General features: G+C 45.4%; 1 protein-coding gene across 1 annotated transcript in view; it reads left to right on the top strand.

The window, feature by feature from the left end:
* The first annotated feature begins 10,641 nt into the window (after positions 1 to 10,641).
* Positions 10,642 to 18,403, top strand: part of LOC122558107 (barley B recombinant-like protein A) — a 118,639-nt gene continuing 110,877 nt past the window's right edge. The window contains exon 1 of the mRNA XM_043706427.1: positions 10,642 to 11,073. Within this exon, the coding sequence (XP_043562362.1) occupies positions 10,871 to 11,073 (203 nt within the window). The 5' untranslated portion in view covers positions 10,642 to 10,870. The remainder of the gene's footprint in view (positions 11,074 to 18,403) is intronic.

The raw sequence follows: 18,403 nt of genomic DNA on the forward strand, positions 1-18,403 counted from the left end.
CTATTGTCTTTCAATCTTCTCCCTACCAAAATGCATCATCTCACACTTCTCTGCACTGATCCACCCACTCCACCAACTTATCTACATCCTTTATGGAGAAAGTGGGGACTGCGGATGCTGGAGATCAGAGTCAAAAAAGTGTGATGCTGGAAAAGCATAGCCGGTCAGGCAGCATCCGAGGAGCAGGAGAGTCGACGTTTCGAGCATTAGCTCATTTCTGATGAAGAGTTTATGCTTGAAATGTCGACTCACCTACTCCTCAGGTACTGCCTGACCTGCTGTGCTTTTCCAGCGCCGCACTTTTTTGACGATGTCCTATTTGGAGTTTGACAAAGCCCTCCTCACCATTTACAATCCTTCCAATCTGCACTTTTAGGCAGTACAAAATGCTAAGAACAGAAATGATTGTCTTGTGTTTTGGTCCCTCCTGGCTAGAAGATGAATAAGTCAGTATTGCACCCATAGAAGAACTCAAGACAATTGGGAAAAGTTAGCATGGTTTCATCAAATGGAAATCATATTTAGCTCATTATTTGGAGTTCATTGAAAAAATAATATTTGTAGTGGTTAAAGGGGACCTGCAGACATAGTATTCTTGGATTTCTAGAGGGCATTTGATAAAGTGCCACATCAGACACTATTGTGGAAAATAAAAGGTCATGACATTGGGGAGGCAATATATTCGATTGGATAGAAGATTAGCAAACTGGCAGAAGGACAGTAGACATAAATGGAACTGATCACTGGGATATGACAAATGGAGTCCTGCAGGGGTCTATGCTGGGGGCTCAACATTTCACAATTTACATTAATGAGGGGACCAACGACATGGGAGTTAAATTCACAGATAACAGCAGGATAAATAAGAAAGTATGTTGTGAAGACGGCATAAGGAGGACGCAGATGGATATAGGTGGGTTGAGTGAGTGGGCAAAAAATCTGGCAAATGAAGCATAATGTGGGAAAATGTGGTGGTGTTCACAGGAAAACTGAAAACTGCACAGTATCTTTTTCAATGGAGAACAATGGAGAATTTCAAGGTGTGGAGGGATTTAGGTGGCTAGTGTATGACACACAGGAAGTCAGTATGCAGACAATCAAGAAGACTATTGGAATGCTACCTTTTATTATGAGAACAAATAAATATCAAAGTAAGCAAATTACGCTTAGGTTATAGAAGGTATTAGTGACTACTCTGTGCAGTTTTGATCTCCTTATTTAAGATAGGACATAATTTGATTGGGGGCAGTTCAAGGAGATTTATTAGCTGATAGCTGGAATGAGGGACTTGTCTTACGAGGATATTATGGGCAGGCTGGGCTTGTTTCCACTGGGGTTTCGAAGAGTGAGAGGTGGCGAGATCGCAGTTTATAAGATCCGGAATAATGTTGACCAGATGGATGTGAAAATGACATTTCCTTTCTTGGGTGAGTCCAGAACTAGGGGAATATTGCTTCAAAATTAGAGGTCACCAATTACAGATTGAGATGAGGAGAAACACAATCCGAAGTTGCTGGAAAAGCTCAGCAGATCGGGCAGCATCTGTGGAGAGAAACCAGAGTTAATGGGGCGACATGTTGGCTCAGTAGTTAGTACTACTGCCTCACAGCACCAGGGTCCCAGCTTCAATTCCTGTCTCGGGCAACTGCCTGTATGGAGTTTGCACATTCTCCCTGTGTCTGCGTGGGTTTCCTCTGGGTGCTCCGGTTTCCTCCCATAGTCCAAAGATGTGCAGATCAGGTGAATTGGCCGTGCTAAATTGCCCGTAGTGTTAGGTGCATCAGTCAGAGGGAAATGGGTCTGGGTGGGTTACTCTTCGGGGGGGTCGGTGTGGACTGGTTGGGCAGAAGGGCCTGTTTCCACGTTGTAGGGAATCTAATCTAATCTAAAAACATTTCCGATTGAATGATCCGTCCTCAGAGATGGGGAGAATTTTTTTTTCCTCTCAGTGATTTCTGCAATTTTAGAACTCAGAATGTTATGCAAACAAGATCATTCAATATTTGAAGGCAGAGTAAGTAGATTCTTGTTAGGCTGAGAAGGAAAGTTCTTGGGGATACATGGGAGTGTGGAATTCGAACCACAAACAATAAGCCATGATTTATTGAATGATGGAGCAGTCTCAAAGGGCAAAAAGATATAATTATGTTTTTATCATGTATGTACGTCTTAGGAAGGGATTGGAAGGGAACAGACTGGAAAAAAAAGACTAAGTCAAATCACAATAGGTAAAAATATCCTAAAAGTAATAAATTTGAGGCCCCTGCTATGAGTAGGAACGAATCCATAGCTATAATGTTGGGACTAAACACTATTCTGGGATATAAATTATCATTAAGAAAACTAAACCATGTTACAAAATTTGGAATAGTCACTTATGCTAAGCAGCAGCATTACAAAACATGCCAGCAAAGCCTTTACTGGGACCACAAACATAATTTGAAACTGGATCCTGTGGTTTTGGTACTTTTTGAAAAAAAGCATTGCTGCTTGCATCCAAACTGCTCATCAATCAGGACAGCAACACCCGACTACAGCTTCCTATGCCTTTCTGGCAATTGCTGTTTATCATGTATGCATGAAAGGCCAGATTGTCACTGAGTCATACTGACTACAGGGGCCCTTTCAAAATGGTGGTTGGGACTCACTTCCAGGGCTTTCCAAATCTATTCGAAGGCTTTCTGACTTATTGGAGCTGCCTTTGAAAGATGGGGCTAGTTTGTAGTCCTGAGCCCATACCTAGCATTTCCATTCCACAGGTTTCATGGAGTTCGGCCAAGTTATTGAAGGGTCATTGTGCACAGCATTCCAAAGGTGTCACGACCATAGCTTGCAAAAGGGAGTCTTGTCAAGATTACTCCACCCCACACGCAACACTGAGATATTCCCTCAAACAATCCCGGCGCCCCTGCTGAAATTTCTCAAAGATCAGTTGGCGCACACATAAACAACAAACATCCCGAGCCCCCTCAGCCATGGCAACAGGTCTGAAAGGGAACCAGACTGTTCACAACCTAGTTGCCATGGTTGACCTTGAAGTGAGTTTCTGGCCCCATATTTGTCCCTGTTTCCACTGATGTAACATCCCACAACTTTGCCCCTTGTCTCAGTCCATCTGCTGCTGAAACCCTCCTTCATGGTCTGGTCACCTCCAGACTTGTTTATTCTAATACACTCCCTCGCTGGTCTCCTACAATCTGCCCTCTGTAAGTTTGAGACCTCTGCTGACCAGCTCCAAACTCACACTGAGAAGATTGAGTTAACCGGTTGAGTTAAATTGGTAAATATGTGAAACCTGACACCAACCTATCACTAAAGATCTCCACAGCATTTAACATTTGAAGATGTCCAAGTAATCCATTTCTGAGAGGTGGACCCTTGATTATAATATCGCCTTTGAGGTTCCATTTGCCGTATTTTGACAGCTGTTTAAACATAATGCCAACTACTCAAGTTTTATAGGTCTTGAATGGGGAGGGGGGGTCTGCTGGTACCAGCAGCTAAGATGCCTTTTAATTGTTTCTTTATTCTTGCGAGGGCTGTGGTCATCACTGGCAAGGCCAGCAACTGTTATCTGTGCTTCAACTGTCTTCACTCCAAATGGAACTTTGAGCAGTGTGGAGGCACTAGTGTCAGAGCTATGTGGGGCTGTTCCACTGGAACCTGGTGCAACTGTCACTTTTGTGTGTCCTTTTGTTAATAAATGTCTCGTTCACAACCAGATAGGGCTTCATGTGGGTACCTAAGTATGACGCCATGTGTGTTGACATTATACCAAGATACCTAAGTACAAAAAACTTAGGTACAAAGTATTAAGTGAAATTAAAGGTACTTCATAGAACAGTAGAAAAATAAAGACATAGATAATAGTTTACATTAAAGTCTTTTGTAGTTTAAAACTCGGAAAATAAAGGAATAAGTTAAAAGTTCCCTGGAAAGTATCCCTAGATACCACCCATTTCCTGCCCATATCCTACCTAGTTTGCTGTTGTGCTCCACTTCATATGCCCCTTGCTCTGGGTCTGCCATCCTCTAGGCTACGATACATAAACATTAGAACTCTAAGTGGTTCATTAGTAACCTGTGGGACTGATGTTTTGGTACATACATAAAGAGATGTGTCATGCTACATGTCTCGGGGGTAGTACAACTTATTGTTGCTGTCACCCTTTTAGAATATGCTTGCATTTGTTCATTAAATATTAAAAATAACTTGCATGGATACAGCTTTAGGACATCCCGGCCAATTAAGTAATGATGAGATGTAAACACAGTTGTTAATGCAGGGAATATAACAATCAATGTGCATATGGCAAGGTTCAACAAACAGCAATATGACCATCCAATATATTTCAGTGGTGTTGATTGAGGGACTCATATTAGGGTAAATCGCTCTCAATCTTTGTACCATCTTTTATACCCAGTTGAAAAAGAAGATGGAACTTTGATTTAATACCTCATCAGACTACATTTCCAAGCGAAAGTGAGGACTGCAGATGCTGGAGATTAGAGCTGAAAATGTGTTGCTGGAAAAGCGCAGCAGCTCAGGCAGCATCCAAGGAGCAGGATAATCGACGTTTCGGGCATGAGTCCTTTCCTGAAGAAGGGCTCATGCCCGAAACATCGATTCTCCTGCTCCTTGGATGCTGCCTGACCTGCTGCGCTTTTCCAGCAACTCATTTTCAGCTACATTTCCAAGCTCCAGGTATCATGATTTTGCAGACACTCGGACTGCAAGTTGCCTGCCCTTTTCAGATAAAAGATGATGCACTCTACATTAATAATCAAACTTCATTTTTCTCCCAATAACTGCATGCTTTCCTTACTTTATAACTTTGCAAGGTATTATACAAGTGATACAAACCATATGTGAAGATGTGCGAATGTTTCAGAAAGGCCCAATCTTTTGCACTGGAAGCAGATAATATTTCAAAATGACAGCTACTCACACCCACACTGATTGTTTACTTTTATACTCAGTGTCTGAGTCAACTCTGCTTCTGTAGAGATATTTCAAAGATTCAATTGGGTACAGGTACACCAATATTTACAGTAATTAAGATATTTGGAACACTTTCTGTTAAAAGCTGAGGCATAGAACATAGGAACAGGGAGGGTTAAACAGAAATATATAAAATACTAATCAGGCCATAGCTAGAGACTGCGTACAGCTTGGGTCATTGCATTTCAGGAAGACATATAAGCTCACAATAGAACACATGAAGGAGACTTACAAAAATGTCTCCAGGAATAGAGAAATTTAGCTGTGGGAAAAAGTTGGAAAAACTAGAATTGTTTTATTTGGCTCAGAAGAAGGATGCTGTGGGGGGTGGATTTAATTGAGGTGTATAAAACTGAAGAGCCTAGTCAGTGCAGATGGAAGGGACCTGCTTCCTTTGGCAAAGAAGTCAAAGGAGCACATAAATATAGAAACTGACATAGAAATTTTGAGGGGAGTTGAGGAATGTAGTGAGTATGTGGCATTCACTGCCTGAAAGGCTGGTGGAACCAAAAAAACCTGTACCACTTTGAAAAATACTTGGATACAACACTGAGTTATCATAACCTACAGGGGTACAGACCAAGAGCTGTGGTTAGGTCACATCGTTTCCTTTCGGCCAGCACAAATGGGACAAATAGCTCCTGGAATTTACGATTCCATGATAATGAATTGGTCCCAATTGACAAGTTGAGTGGCATAATTGATCCACACGTCATGAATGAACATTGTAAATCCTACACAAGTGCGCCATGTTGCATTTTGCTATTTCCAGTTCTGACAGCTTGAAAACTAAATTATGGGCAGAAGCTTATTGGGGATGGAATGTTGTGGTTACCAGCAGAATTGGACAATAACACAGCGAGGTCCATCTCAACATCTCATGCCATCTTTTATGTTTTTCACAAGGGGCCAGGCAGGATTCTTGCTAAACAGTGATGGGTTGCCAGTTAAGAGGGATTATTGCTTGTTAAACGTCTTGTTGATGGCACAGCTCTTCTCACTAATAGTCATCCTCTTTTCTTGTAAAGCTTGCCAAATGTACTTGACATCAGGGGAAAAGGCAACGTGGAAATCAGGTTGGGTACCCTACAGCGCAAATTTAGCTTCCCACTTGCTCTGAATGACCTCCACGTTGTGTACAACCAAACCCTCAGGCCAGGGCATGATAAAACGGCATCAGCCGCACCAACAATTCCTCTACCAACATTGGTGTCTGGATTTTGGCACCTCTCCGATGGACAGGGTGCCCTGCAAGCTCAGATTGCATTGCTGGGCACACTGGGGACAAATAGTGGGGTTGAGAGGCTGTAGCAGGGATACTTTGGTCAAGGGCACGCAGACTGAAGACTGGACCAGCTACACCTCAGTGCTATAGGTGTATTGTCTTAGCACACTCACTTAGCACCTACTGGCATGGTCACAGCATCCATGGCTTGCCTTGCTGTGACAATTAGTGTAGTCACAGAACCAGGTGGTTTGCCTTGCTGGTCAACAGTCCTCAGTAAAGGGGCTGCATTTGTTTTAGTATGCTACATCAATCTCATGTGCCAGCAGCTTCTGTACAATAACACATGGCAGGGGTACTAAGCAAGCAGCTGTGTCTCCAAGTCAGGGGAGTAGTCCTCACCATAGTCCATGGAGACACCTGTCATTCGGGGATGGGATGAGGGGGTTTCAATGTAGTCAGTCGAGGGCAGCCTCTGACACCAGTCCAGGGGATTCATTGTGGTCATGCATCCAGAATATGTCTGGGGGTACGTGTCTCTGCAGTCTGGGAAATGGATCACAAAGCAAACCACTGACACTGTATCAGTCAGTCTGGCAGCAGGAGCCTCTGTCGGAGCTTGTGGGAGGGGTTTCGGCATGATTTGGAAAGGGCTCTCCGGTCTGGTTGGTTGTAGGGCTTAGGCCATGGTCAGTCAATTGAGTCTGTCCACAGAAAATAATGGGTAAGGTGGAGGAATCAGGCCAGGAAGTGGCATCAGCCACAGGACTGAACTTTAGCAGGTTAGTCATTGGGACTGGGACCTTCAGGCTTTGGAGGAGTGCAGCTGTGAAGTGGGGGAGTGGGGGCAGGAGATGCAGTGGTGGTGAGAGGGGAGGGCTTATATTAAAGATTGGCTGGGAAGGGGGTGATGTGGGGAGATGGTGGCCGTTCATAATCAGAAGCACCCAAGGCAGGAGGGAGGCAGTAAGGGTTCATACTTATTTAGGCATGGTCACTCATGTGCCAGCAGATTGGGTGGGGTGGGGTTGGTGGTGTTAGAGAAATAGGGAGGGACCTGCTAATGGAGGGGGGTGGGTGAAGGTCTGAAGAAACATCACTGTCCTGAAACATCAACTCTGCTTTCCCTCCCCAAATGCTGCCAGACCTTCTGAATTTCTCCAGCTATTTCTGTTTTTGTTGAAGAAGGAGTATTGTATCCTGACAAAAGGAACATCTCAGTGAACCCTGCAAACCATTGTAATATCTTCCCAGTCTTTCCCTGTGCCCATGACTGCCATATTTCCCCTGCTTGTATCTGTTTGTGTGTGGTGGGAGGACCTGGTTTATAAGATGGTAAGAATGTTAGGTTGTACAGTTACATGTCAACAATTCATGACTGACTATTGGTAGTCTGAACCTATTTATTTGTAATAAATAGCAATTCTTGTCAAGTACTAAATCTGCTCTGGGCTTTCTGTCTACTTGGATGTAAACGACACATGAGCTGGGGAATTCTGCATCCTTTTATAAAATCCTTAACATTTGTGATGATTCTCGGAATGGTATGGCTTGATTTCCAGAAAAACTATGGTCACTGTCATTGGCTCCACTCTTCCCCTTTCCGGTTCCTCTTTTCCCATTCTTTGGAACTGTCGTATGTGTTGCAGCATTTCTTTCCCACTCCTTTCCCAGCCTAGGTTCTTTGTCCTTTGATGAATGTAATCCTCACAGTGTTCAGTGCTGCGGACTCAGGTAGCGGTGTTCTGACTCCGATGATACATTCAGATTTTGGTTTGACCCGTTTGCATTTGAATGTCATGGGGATAACCCCCATCGAAACATACCTTAGCCCCGACAAATGCTTTAATCAATACAGGGAAAAAAAAACTGCTCAATTGTTGAAGTTGACTCAAAAGGCGTTTCATTGTTTGAAGTGCTATTTAGACAAACAGACAAGTTCATTTGTGTATAGAATCTGCTTCACAGATTATAGGAACTTTTGGAAGATAAAGTCATAGAGATGTACATGATGGAAAGAGACCGTACGGTTCAACTTGTCCATGCCGACCAGATATCCTAAATTAATCTAGCCCCATTTGTCAGCATTTGGCATGGAGGCTACATCTGTGATTTTTTAATATATGCTTTTTAATATATTCTTTTCCCGCACTGTTATCAGATTTTTGAACTCTCATATAGTAGAATTTCTACACTTAGAGTCATAGAGATGGGGTGGAAACAGACCCTTCGGTCCAACCCGTCCACGCCGATCAGATGTCCCAACCCAATCTAGTCCCACCTGCCAGCACCCGGCTCATATCCCTCCAAAACCTTCCTATGCATATACCCATCCAAATGCCTCTTAAATGTACCGCCCTCTGTGTGAAGAGGTTGCCCCATAGGTCTCTTTTATATCTTTCCCCTCTCACCCTAAACCTATGCCCTCTAGTTCTGGACTCCCTGACCCCTGGGAAAAGACTTTGCCTATTTATCCTATCCATGCCCCTCATAAGTTTGGAAACCTCGATAAGGTCACCCCTCAGCCTCTGACGCTCCAGGGAAAACAGGCCCAGCCTGTTCAACCTCTCCCTATAGCTCAAATCCTCCAACCCTGGCAACATCCTGGTAAATGTTTCCTGAACCCTTTCAAGTTTCACAACATCTTTCTAATAGGATGGAGACCAGAATTGCACGCAATATTCCAACAGTGGCCTAACCAATGTCCTGTACAGCCGCAGCATGACCTCCCAACTCCTGTACTCAATACTCTGACCAATAAAGGAAAGCATACCAAACGCCTTCTCCACTATCCTATCTACCTGCGACTCCACTTTCAAGGAGCTTTGAACCTGTATTCCAAGGTCTCTTTGTTCAGTAACACTCCCTAGGACCTTACCATTAAGTGTATAAGTCCTGCTAAGATTTGCTTTCCCAAAATGCAGCACCTCGCATTTATCTGAATTAAATTCCATCTGCCACTTCTCAGCCCATCTGATCAAGATGTCGTTGTGACACTATATTCTGCATTGTGTTCTATTACGCTGATGAACTTATGTAAGGTTTGATTTTTTTCGAGAGCACGTAAAACCAATACATTTCACCGTATCTCAGTACATATGATAATAAATCAAATCAAATATTCTCCAATGTTACCACTAAAGTGATACAGTGCAGAAACAATGCCTGTAAACTATTGCTTGAATCTGTTATTTTGATGGGATATACTTGCATTCATTCAAACAGCAGCCAATAACATAACGCAGGACTGAAATAGTCCTGGGAGGGGATTGGCTAGACATGCAGGTTGAAGGGCAGCAACTCTGTGCGAATCAGACTAGTGGACGGAATTGGCCGGAAAACGGACTCGGATCGAGTGACCTTATTAATGGGATCTTGCCACAAAACAACTAGCAGAAACTCGGAACTGAGATCCGATAGCATATATTCCACCCCCCAATAGCTGGTGAGGAATTAAAACTTAGGTTTTGAGCCTAATTTTCTCACTTCACTGTTGATTCAGTCGGTGCATGCTCTGCATTGGATGAAGCTCATATGATCTGCGAGCGTGATGTGGAACTGCTAAGCCACTGAAATATCTGGGGTTGAACTGTGCCTGGTGTTAATGAGAAAAAAACCCCCCAGAAGTTGCTGGAAAAGCTCAGCAGGTCTGGCAGCATCTGTGGTGGGAAATCACGAGTTAAGGTTTCGGGTGGAGTGACCCTTCCTCAGAAGAGCTGGGAAATGGAATACACACTAACGTCTGTTGACTCTGGAGGGGGGAAATTAAGCGCTGCGGTTGTGATACAGCAAACCCGCAATGGCACATGAGGGCAGAGCAGCAACTGGGTCGAAGTGGCAGCGTTTAAGGGGACAGCTTTCTGGGTTGTTGCTGCAGTGAGTCAACTCTGGAAACAGTGGAAGTGGGGACACTGCAGGGCGGTAAGAGGCAGCAGAGGGCGGCACCTCCTTCCTTTCTCCCTGGTACACACACACAGAAAATAAAGTTTCATTCATTCTCCAAGAGGCAGATCAGCAGGCAACTATCAGGGTCCTGTCGCTCCTCTGACTGCAGGCACGGAAACTTCCTGTTCTTGAGTGTGCAGCATCCGACTGCTTCTTGACACACACAAACACACACAGAGACAGACAGAGCAGGGAGTGTAGCAGGAGGCTGTGACATTGCAAACCAGGAGTGGACTGGGAGGTTTCCTACTGGAATGTTACCCTACTGCAGCTGATCAGGGGGGGGCTTATCCTCCTCCTTCCTCTTAAACCCCCCCCCCCCCTCAGTATTTCTCACTGATAAATGAGAACAAAAGCCGCTCCATGTAGATGCACTTACTTCCGGGTGTGAGTCTAGCTGGAGGAGTAGTTGTAACTTTGCTCTCTCTCTCTGTCTCTCCCCCCCCCATCCCCCCCCTCTTCGTGCTCTGTGTGTGTGTCTCTCCCCCCCCCATGGTGTGTTTCTGCTTGCTGAGTGCTGGCCCCTCTCTGCCTCCCCTCCCATGCCCCTTGGACAGACCACACAGCTCCTGTATTTGCCCCCAGGCTGTGCTCCTGACCCCCCCCATCTCTGTCTCTCTGTGTGTCACTCTGTGTGTGCTGGCTGAAGGGGTGACCGGCGCCCAGCGCCCAGCCAGCGCCCACCCTCCTCGCCGGTGATGGAGCCGGACCCGGGCGGGGAAGGGGTGCGAGCCGAGCCCGAGGAGTCCTCCGCGTCCGGATCGTCTTCCTCGGAGCTGCCCGCGTCCTCCGAGGCTCCGCTGTCTCCACGCCAACATCATCACCACCACCACCATCACCACCATCACCATCACCACCATCCGCACAAAACCTTCACCGGCCTCAAGCTTTTCGGCAGAAGGTGAGTAAGTGAGTGAGTGAGAACCGAACGAGCTGCTTACAAATGTTCCTACCCTCCCCTTTCCCTCCCTCCCTCCCGATGCCCCTCTCATTCACTGTGGGGTCTATGTTTAAAAATCAACACTGAAACCACCTTCCCTTCAATAGCATCCTGTCCTTTCCATTTGAGAAAGGGGATGGATTGCAACCACACGGAGTCTCATGCACACCATTCTCTGTGAGAGTATTTCTTCATCGCTGTCTCACTCTGTTAGTGTCCCACACTCTCAGGCTGGCTTATCCTATCTCAAGTAGTGTCTTAGTGAGAGAATCAAACATATACATACACAATCTCTATCTGACTGTCTCACATAGTCTGTGACTGTCTGTCTGTCTGTCTCTGTGTGACTCTTAATGTGTCTGCCTTAGATGCTCGCAGTCTCTGAAATAATTGCTCTCAATCTTTTTCTCTTTCAGTCTCTCACTATTTGTCTTACTGTCTCTGTCTCACCGTCTGTCTTACTGTCTCTCTCTCTCTGTGTCTGTCTGTCTGTCTCACTGTCTCTGACTCTCATTCTTGGTGTCTGTCTCTCACACAGTTACTCTTAGAGTATCTCTCAGTCTCAAACGTAAAATCATTCTCTCTCTCACACAGTTTCTTGCAGCATCTTTTGCGATCTGTACACAGTTGCTATCACAATTTCACAGGTCTGACAAGTCACCCACCATTGCCTGATTGCTAGGTGGTTCAGTGGACCACCCTCGGGCACACTCAGGATGGGACTCTCTCACCAGCTCTGCCTAACTAACTGGGGTTTACCAACTCACTGCTGCGACCCTCGATATCACAGGCCCCATTACAGTTGCACTCAATTCCTCGGTCTTGTCACACAAACACTCCCAGTCTCTCCCTCACTCCCAGTTTGAGTGTGTCTCTTTCTCTTCTCTGTCCACACTTCCTCCCCTAATTACTCCCAGTCTCTCTCTTCCTCACCCCCAGTCTCTCTTGCTACCTCACTCCAAGTCTCTGTTTCCCTTTCCCAGTCTTTCTCTCTCCCTCCCAGCATCCGTTGTCAGTGCCCTGTCTCTTTCACACCCATATTTACTCTTATTGCCCTTGGAGATGCTAAATTAGTGGGGAACTAAAGCTTGGTAATATTTTCCTTGTTGCAATTCATGTCACGTCCATGTAGCCTGGGCTTGCTGTTATCTTGCAGCTAAGTACATATATGCTGTAGTGTGTGCACCCTCATCTGTCACCATGTGCAAATCTGAACCCTTGATATAAGTCACAGTGAGGAAATCTGTATGTGCCTGGATGTGTAATGTGGTGAGTTATGACTGCTAACAAAACACCCACATAATTTCCTTCGTGGGTGCAGTGTGCACATGTGGTGCAATCCTTTCGTGTTGTCTGTAGGCACTGAGCCTGGTGTTATGTTGATTTTGGTGCTAACGGGCTACAGAAAGATAGTGTGAATGATCTGTCCAGGATCACTGCTCTTTATACCAGATCTGGAAACGCATCTTGCCAGTCCCCTGCTGACAGGCTATGTACCAGGCACTCACAAGAACAACTGCATCAGAGTTGCCCATTTGTGAATTGTTGTTAGAACATGACAAGCTGCTAGGGAGAGTGGGGAAGTGTGGGGTGTAGTGAATAAAAAAATCATCTCTGGTAAAATTGCTACCGGATTGTGAACTACTGTTCCATTTTTAGCTGTTTGATTGTGAATAGCCCAGGCAAAGTCAGAGAAGATGCAGTGTGCCAGTGCTTACCATGGAGCACATCCTCAGTCCACACCCGTGGCTGCAGAATGCAGTCGTGGAGTCAGTGGTGCTCCAGTGTTCCAAAGGATGTCAATGCATCAGGTTCATACTTTGGTTTCAGTTTGGCTGATGCTTCTTTATTTAAAACTGATGTATTGAGGGGCCCATGGTCTGCCCTGTGTCCACATGGGGCCTGGGCCTGGTGCAGCGCGGTGTCCGCACGGGGCCTGGGCCTGGTGCAGCGCTGCGTCCGCACGGGGCCTGGGCCTGGGCCTGGTGCAGTGCTGTGTCCATGTCAGGTCCCGGCCTGGTAAAGTGCTGAACATATTTTATGTTTGCATCTCTTTCTCAAGTGTGGCAACATTCCTTCAGTAACAAGAACAGTGAATAGAATTCACCTCTTTAAGTTTATTGCCTCGGCAACTGCCTTTTGCTATCAGACTGAGTGGGACTATGAATTTCTGGATTTTAATAAGTGGGATGCTAACGTATCATTGAATGAGCTACCAATCATTCAATTAACTGGAAATTAATACTTTTTAAAGTAAACCCTTGTAAGAAAATGCTTTTTTAAAAGCACTGCATGGTAGATATTTCCCGTCCAGCTGAGTGTGGTTTTCCATTGTGTCACTTTTGAGAAATGAGTGTGAGGCCATTTCTGATCTCACTGTGTACTGGTGCGAAGTTGGCACCGTCAGCTACACTCTCGGAGCACGGATTATTCTGAAATTGTTCAAGGAGCAGCCAAGGTGTACGTTTCAAGATAATTTTTGACCGAATAGTTTAGTTGCTTTCTTGTTTAAAATAAGTAACTCTAACTGTCCCTGCTGAGTTGCCTCGTTTCAGCTGCACGTGAAGCTCTTCCGAGTTGTCACCAAGATAAAGTTGGAGTAATATAGAGAAGTCTGGAATTCTGACCCAGGTAAAATGGGGATATGGTTCCAACACAGGATGGTACATGACTTTAAAGGACAACTTGCAGCTGGTGGGTGGGACTCCCATGCATCCTCTGCCCTTCTCTGTCGAGGTGGTAGGTACCGTGGGTTTGGAGGGTGCTGGTTAGAGCAGCCTTGGTGAGTTGCTGCAGTGAATCCTGTGGACGCAGTTGCCTCTGGTGGAACGAGTGAGCGTAGCACTAGGTGGGTGGGTTTAGAGTCCTGTTTCGGGTATCTCTTGTCAAAGCTGCCCTCACTCAGGCAAAGAGAGAGTTTTCCTGACTTGTGCCTCGTAGCCCAGGCGGACAGCCTTTGGGCAGTCAGGGGTTGAGTTACTTGCTGCAGTATCCCTAGCCTCTGACCTATACTTATATAGCGGGTCCAGTTTTCTCTCTGTTGTGATAGGAAGCGATGCAGGAATACAGTGCTACAACTACATCACTAGCCTTTAAGAAAGAATTACCTACTCCTCAGGATTTTTGTAGTGGTGGTTTTTCAGTAATTTTAGGCCTGGGTTTGTTGTTATTGAAAATGTAATTCCATCATGAGCAACAATGAGCCAGAAATAGACTGGTTAATACTGAGGCCAGGTGTGTAATTGTCTTGGCTTTAAGGTAGATGATTTCCTGTGCTGTGTCATGCTTCTGAATTCTTCCCCACTTCACAGCTGTCCTTGAACTTAAAGAATACCTAGTGAGAATAATCTTTTAAGAGAGGTACAGATCAGGCTGAACAAATCCTCATTGGAACATTATGGTTTTTCAGTGACTGGCATCATGGAGATGCCATTGTTCAGAAACATGGCTGGCCTAAGAATTTATATCACAGGTTTTGGTGTCAAATAAATATTCTTGGTTTTCCTCTAGTTCAGAGGGCGAGAGCCCCAGAATTCTGCCTGCATAACCAGATGGAATGATTCCTGCTTGGCAGTACCTCCCAAACCCATGGTCCCAACCACTTGGAAGGACAAGGGAGTAGCTGGGAGTGCCTTCATTGCCAGCTCCTGTTCTAAGTCTCACATTGTCATATATTGTCATTCCTTCATTGTTTCTGGGACCCCTGACCTAAAAGCACCTGTGGAGACTTTAGTTACCCGAAACTGTTCAAGAAAGACGACTGGCCACCCCTTTCTTAAAAGCAGTTATGGATGCGCAGTAAATGCCAGCCTTGCCACAGTGCCACATTACCCAGAACATCCCTTGTTCTGTTGTAACAGTAAGCTGCTGTTAGTAGTTGGAATTGGTTTAAGAGGGGATATGTTGGTGATACATGACCAGGTGGAGTATGACTATCTCTACAAGGCAAAGAGTTTGAATGTTGTTCATGAGCTTTAAGTGGTCCTGTACTGTTGGCTCATGTGTATGACTGAATTTACATTCTGTCCCTAATAATGGGATTGGTTGTTAGAACTGTGAGCAAGGAAAAACTCTGTCTCTCTCTGAGTTGCCCCTTTTTGGTCCAGCCTGTATACAGGGCTGAGCTGGCACCTCCTGTGGAGAGTGGCCAACTAAACTGGTTTGGGGAGAGCAAGGCGACATTGCCAGTACCTCAGTCAGCAATTCCATTCACTAGGGCTGCTTGCGAACATCCTTCAATTAAACTGTCCTCGTTCTAAATTTTTAAAAAAATGACTTGCTGGCGAATCTTTCTTGCCGGAGCAAATGGCACGTTGCAGTTTCAAGCTTTGAACTGCTAGGTCTTTAGAATGACTCGGAGGCTGGTTGTGGTAGAGAGGAGTGCGCGGGGACTTCCCCTGATTTTCATACGTACACAGTCTCAGCACATAGCTTGTCTCTCTCCTTGCAACAACCATCAGATAATGCAAGGGACAGAAAGCCCTGTTGTGATGATTTTGGTCTGTTTTGTTGTTGTTATTCTCCGTGGTACTCCTGAAGAAGGGCTAATGCCCGAAACGTCGATTCTCCTGTTCCCTAGATGCTGCCTGACCTGCTGCGCTTTTCCAGCAACACATTTCCATCCGTGGTACTCAGTCATGCCTGCTTTATTTTATCTCCTTTGGCCTGCCAGTGTGCTTCAAAAGGCTGAGAAAGAAAGATAGGATAACCTGTTAGGGGTTTAGAAGCTTTTTAGTTGTAAATTTGGAGCACTGTACCCCATAAATGATGGCAGTTCTGTGTTTCCAGGAAGGCACACCTTGGAGGTATAACACAAAATAAAATAAAAAATCAGTATCTAAGAGAAGAGGGGCAAAAGTTTCTTTGGAGACCAGTCTTTAAAAGAGGAGAAAGATTCAAGGACCAGGATTCCAGATCCTGGGGCTATTGCGTGGTGTTTACAATTGTGGGCAAAGAGTGTAGTGGAGACACGGGCTGTTGGAAGAATGGAGGGTGAGGTGTATATAGGAATGGAGGAGGTTACAGGTTGGGAGGATTGATGCCATTCAAGAATTTGGGCACTGAGAGTGGGATTTGAGAGTGGGGGGGAAGGAGGGAGAGGTTGGCAAAACTCCACATTGGCCCCAGCTGGTTAAGCAGGACCTGATGTATGATGCAAACCAGATATTTGGGTGAGTTGACGTTTCTCAAGTCTGGGTGCGCTGATGAGCTAGGCAGGGGGAAGCAGTGGAATGTTCACGCTGACATCGATTTAGCTGAGGGTTTCAGCAACGTGATGGGCTGGAGATTGGGATGGATCCCTGAGACATAGAATACTGAGGGTGTGAAGAGCCAGGGGCACCCTGAGGCCCCCAGTCAGTGGCGCTGCTATAAAAAGGGACTGAATATAGTTACTTCTGTTTGGTGGTGATGATGCTGGAGGAGGAGTCATCCATGCAGAACAGAGGATTTAAGTAGATGATTGGAGAAGACCAGAACTCTGATCAGCTACCAATTTTTCCATTGTCCTTGGGAGGGCGCAGGGTGGTGAAGTTGCTGATTGCATGTTCGTTGCTATGGTCCGTATCCAATATCTGTGATACTGCAGCCTGCTTTCCTGAAGGGGAGCTCGTCTAACCTGGAGGAAACACTGTTTCTTGCAGCACACCTGGGCTCATATAGTGGTGGAAAGGAACATCTGGACAAATGGGAGGGCAGCTTAGCTTCAGTTGTTGTCCCTTCTCTCTTGCTAAGTGGCTGGTATTCCTTCTCTCAAAGTGATCACTCAGAGGTTTGCGTGAGGCTTAATCGAAGTGCCACTGGCTGTTGGCGTGTCTGCCTGTTATGTTCGATTGATGATCCGGATTTGGATGGGAGCTCTCATTGCTTTCCCAAGTGCTGCTTGGAGCTGTGTCTGATCTGATCTGCTTCCGAGTGAGGTGGAGTAATGGAGCACTACCTGGTGGTCAGGACAGAAAATACGAAAGCTCGCAGTCCTGGAAGGCTGGTGGAGGTTGTAAATGAGAATGGCTTGAAATGGGTAGCTGTCCTCTTGGACAGATGAATTGTAGCTGTGATGGGGGATATAAACTGATTGGAAAATAGATGTCCCAAATGAGTTGGTCTAAAATAATTGCTGATGAGAGTAAGCTGGGCTAAGCCCTGTTCAAGAGAATGATTAACTCCTGTTACAGTCAACTATAAAAAGCTTTGTGTATAGCACACTGTCATGTGATATCTGAGATGTCATTAATATCCTGTCCAAACTCCTGTTCCCCCATGCCTGCTGTCTTTATTGATACGTTGGATTTGTGTTCCCCAAAAATAAAATTTGCCATTCTTCTCTCTAGTTTACAAATGGCATCCTTTCTCTAACCTTTCTTTCTCCCTGACTCCAGCTAGGTCACATTCTTAGAAATTTCTGTCCGATAATACTCCCACCTTTTAAGATGGAAGTTTCCTGGATTAAATCCTGCTCTGGGCTGTTGCACGAAAAACTAGGCCGATTACTGAGAGAATGCGGCCTACCTGGAGGTGCCATCTTTCACAAGAGATGTTAAACCTGCTCGACAGTTGTAAAAGATCCGGTGACACTATTTTGAAAGGGGTGTAGGGAAGTTATCCTTACAGATATTCTTCAAACGCTGTCACAAAAGGCCGATCATCTGGTCATTACCGCATTGCTATTTGAGGTGCTTTGCTGTCCTTAACTCGGTGCTGTGCTCGTTACATTGCAATTGTGATTGCACTTTGCAAGGTATTTACTCATCTGTAAAGCACTTTGAGGAGCTTGATGGTCGTGACAACTGCTGTGTGACCGTATGGATTGTTGTCTTCTCTCCCTAAATCTCCCAACCTCCCTGACCTTCCCTCTTCTTCCCGAACCCTTTGTTAGATCACCCCGTGTCTGATTCTTTGGCTGTCTTCCGATCTGAGCTGGGCCACCGAAGCACCTTGGAACATTTTGTTTGTGTATTAGAAGTTGTTACATCAATGCAGCTTGTAAGAGAGTACGATACAGAATGGCTGCCTCTGTCAGTGCAGACTCCAAGGTACTGAATTCCTGCCCTTTCCACAGGGCTCTGCAAGTGTTTCCTTTTCCTGCCTATATGCAATTTCCTTTTGTGAGTTATGAATGAATCTACTTCCATCAACCTTTTAGGCCAAACCTTCATTGTGACTTGCTGAGTCATTGTTCCTTTTTTTTTCTCTGTTCCCCCCTTTTTGAAGGCTTCAGCAATACCTCATCTGAGTGACTCTTGACTGAAGACAACTGTTAACTGATGTCCATACTGGTCTGCTTTCTAACAAG

The sequence above is a fragment of the Chiloscyllium plagiosum genome, chromosome 16 (assembly GCF_004010195.1).
Source record: "Chiloscyllium plagiosum isolate BGI_BamShark_2017 chromosome 16, ASM401019v2, whole genome shotgun sequence".
Classification (NCBI taxonomy): domain Eukaryota; kingdom Metazoa; phylum Chordata; class Chondrichthyes; order Orectolobiformes; family Hemiscylliidae; genus Chiloscyllium; species Chiloscyllium plagiosum.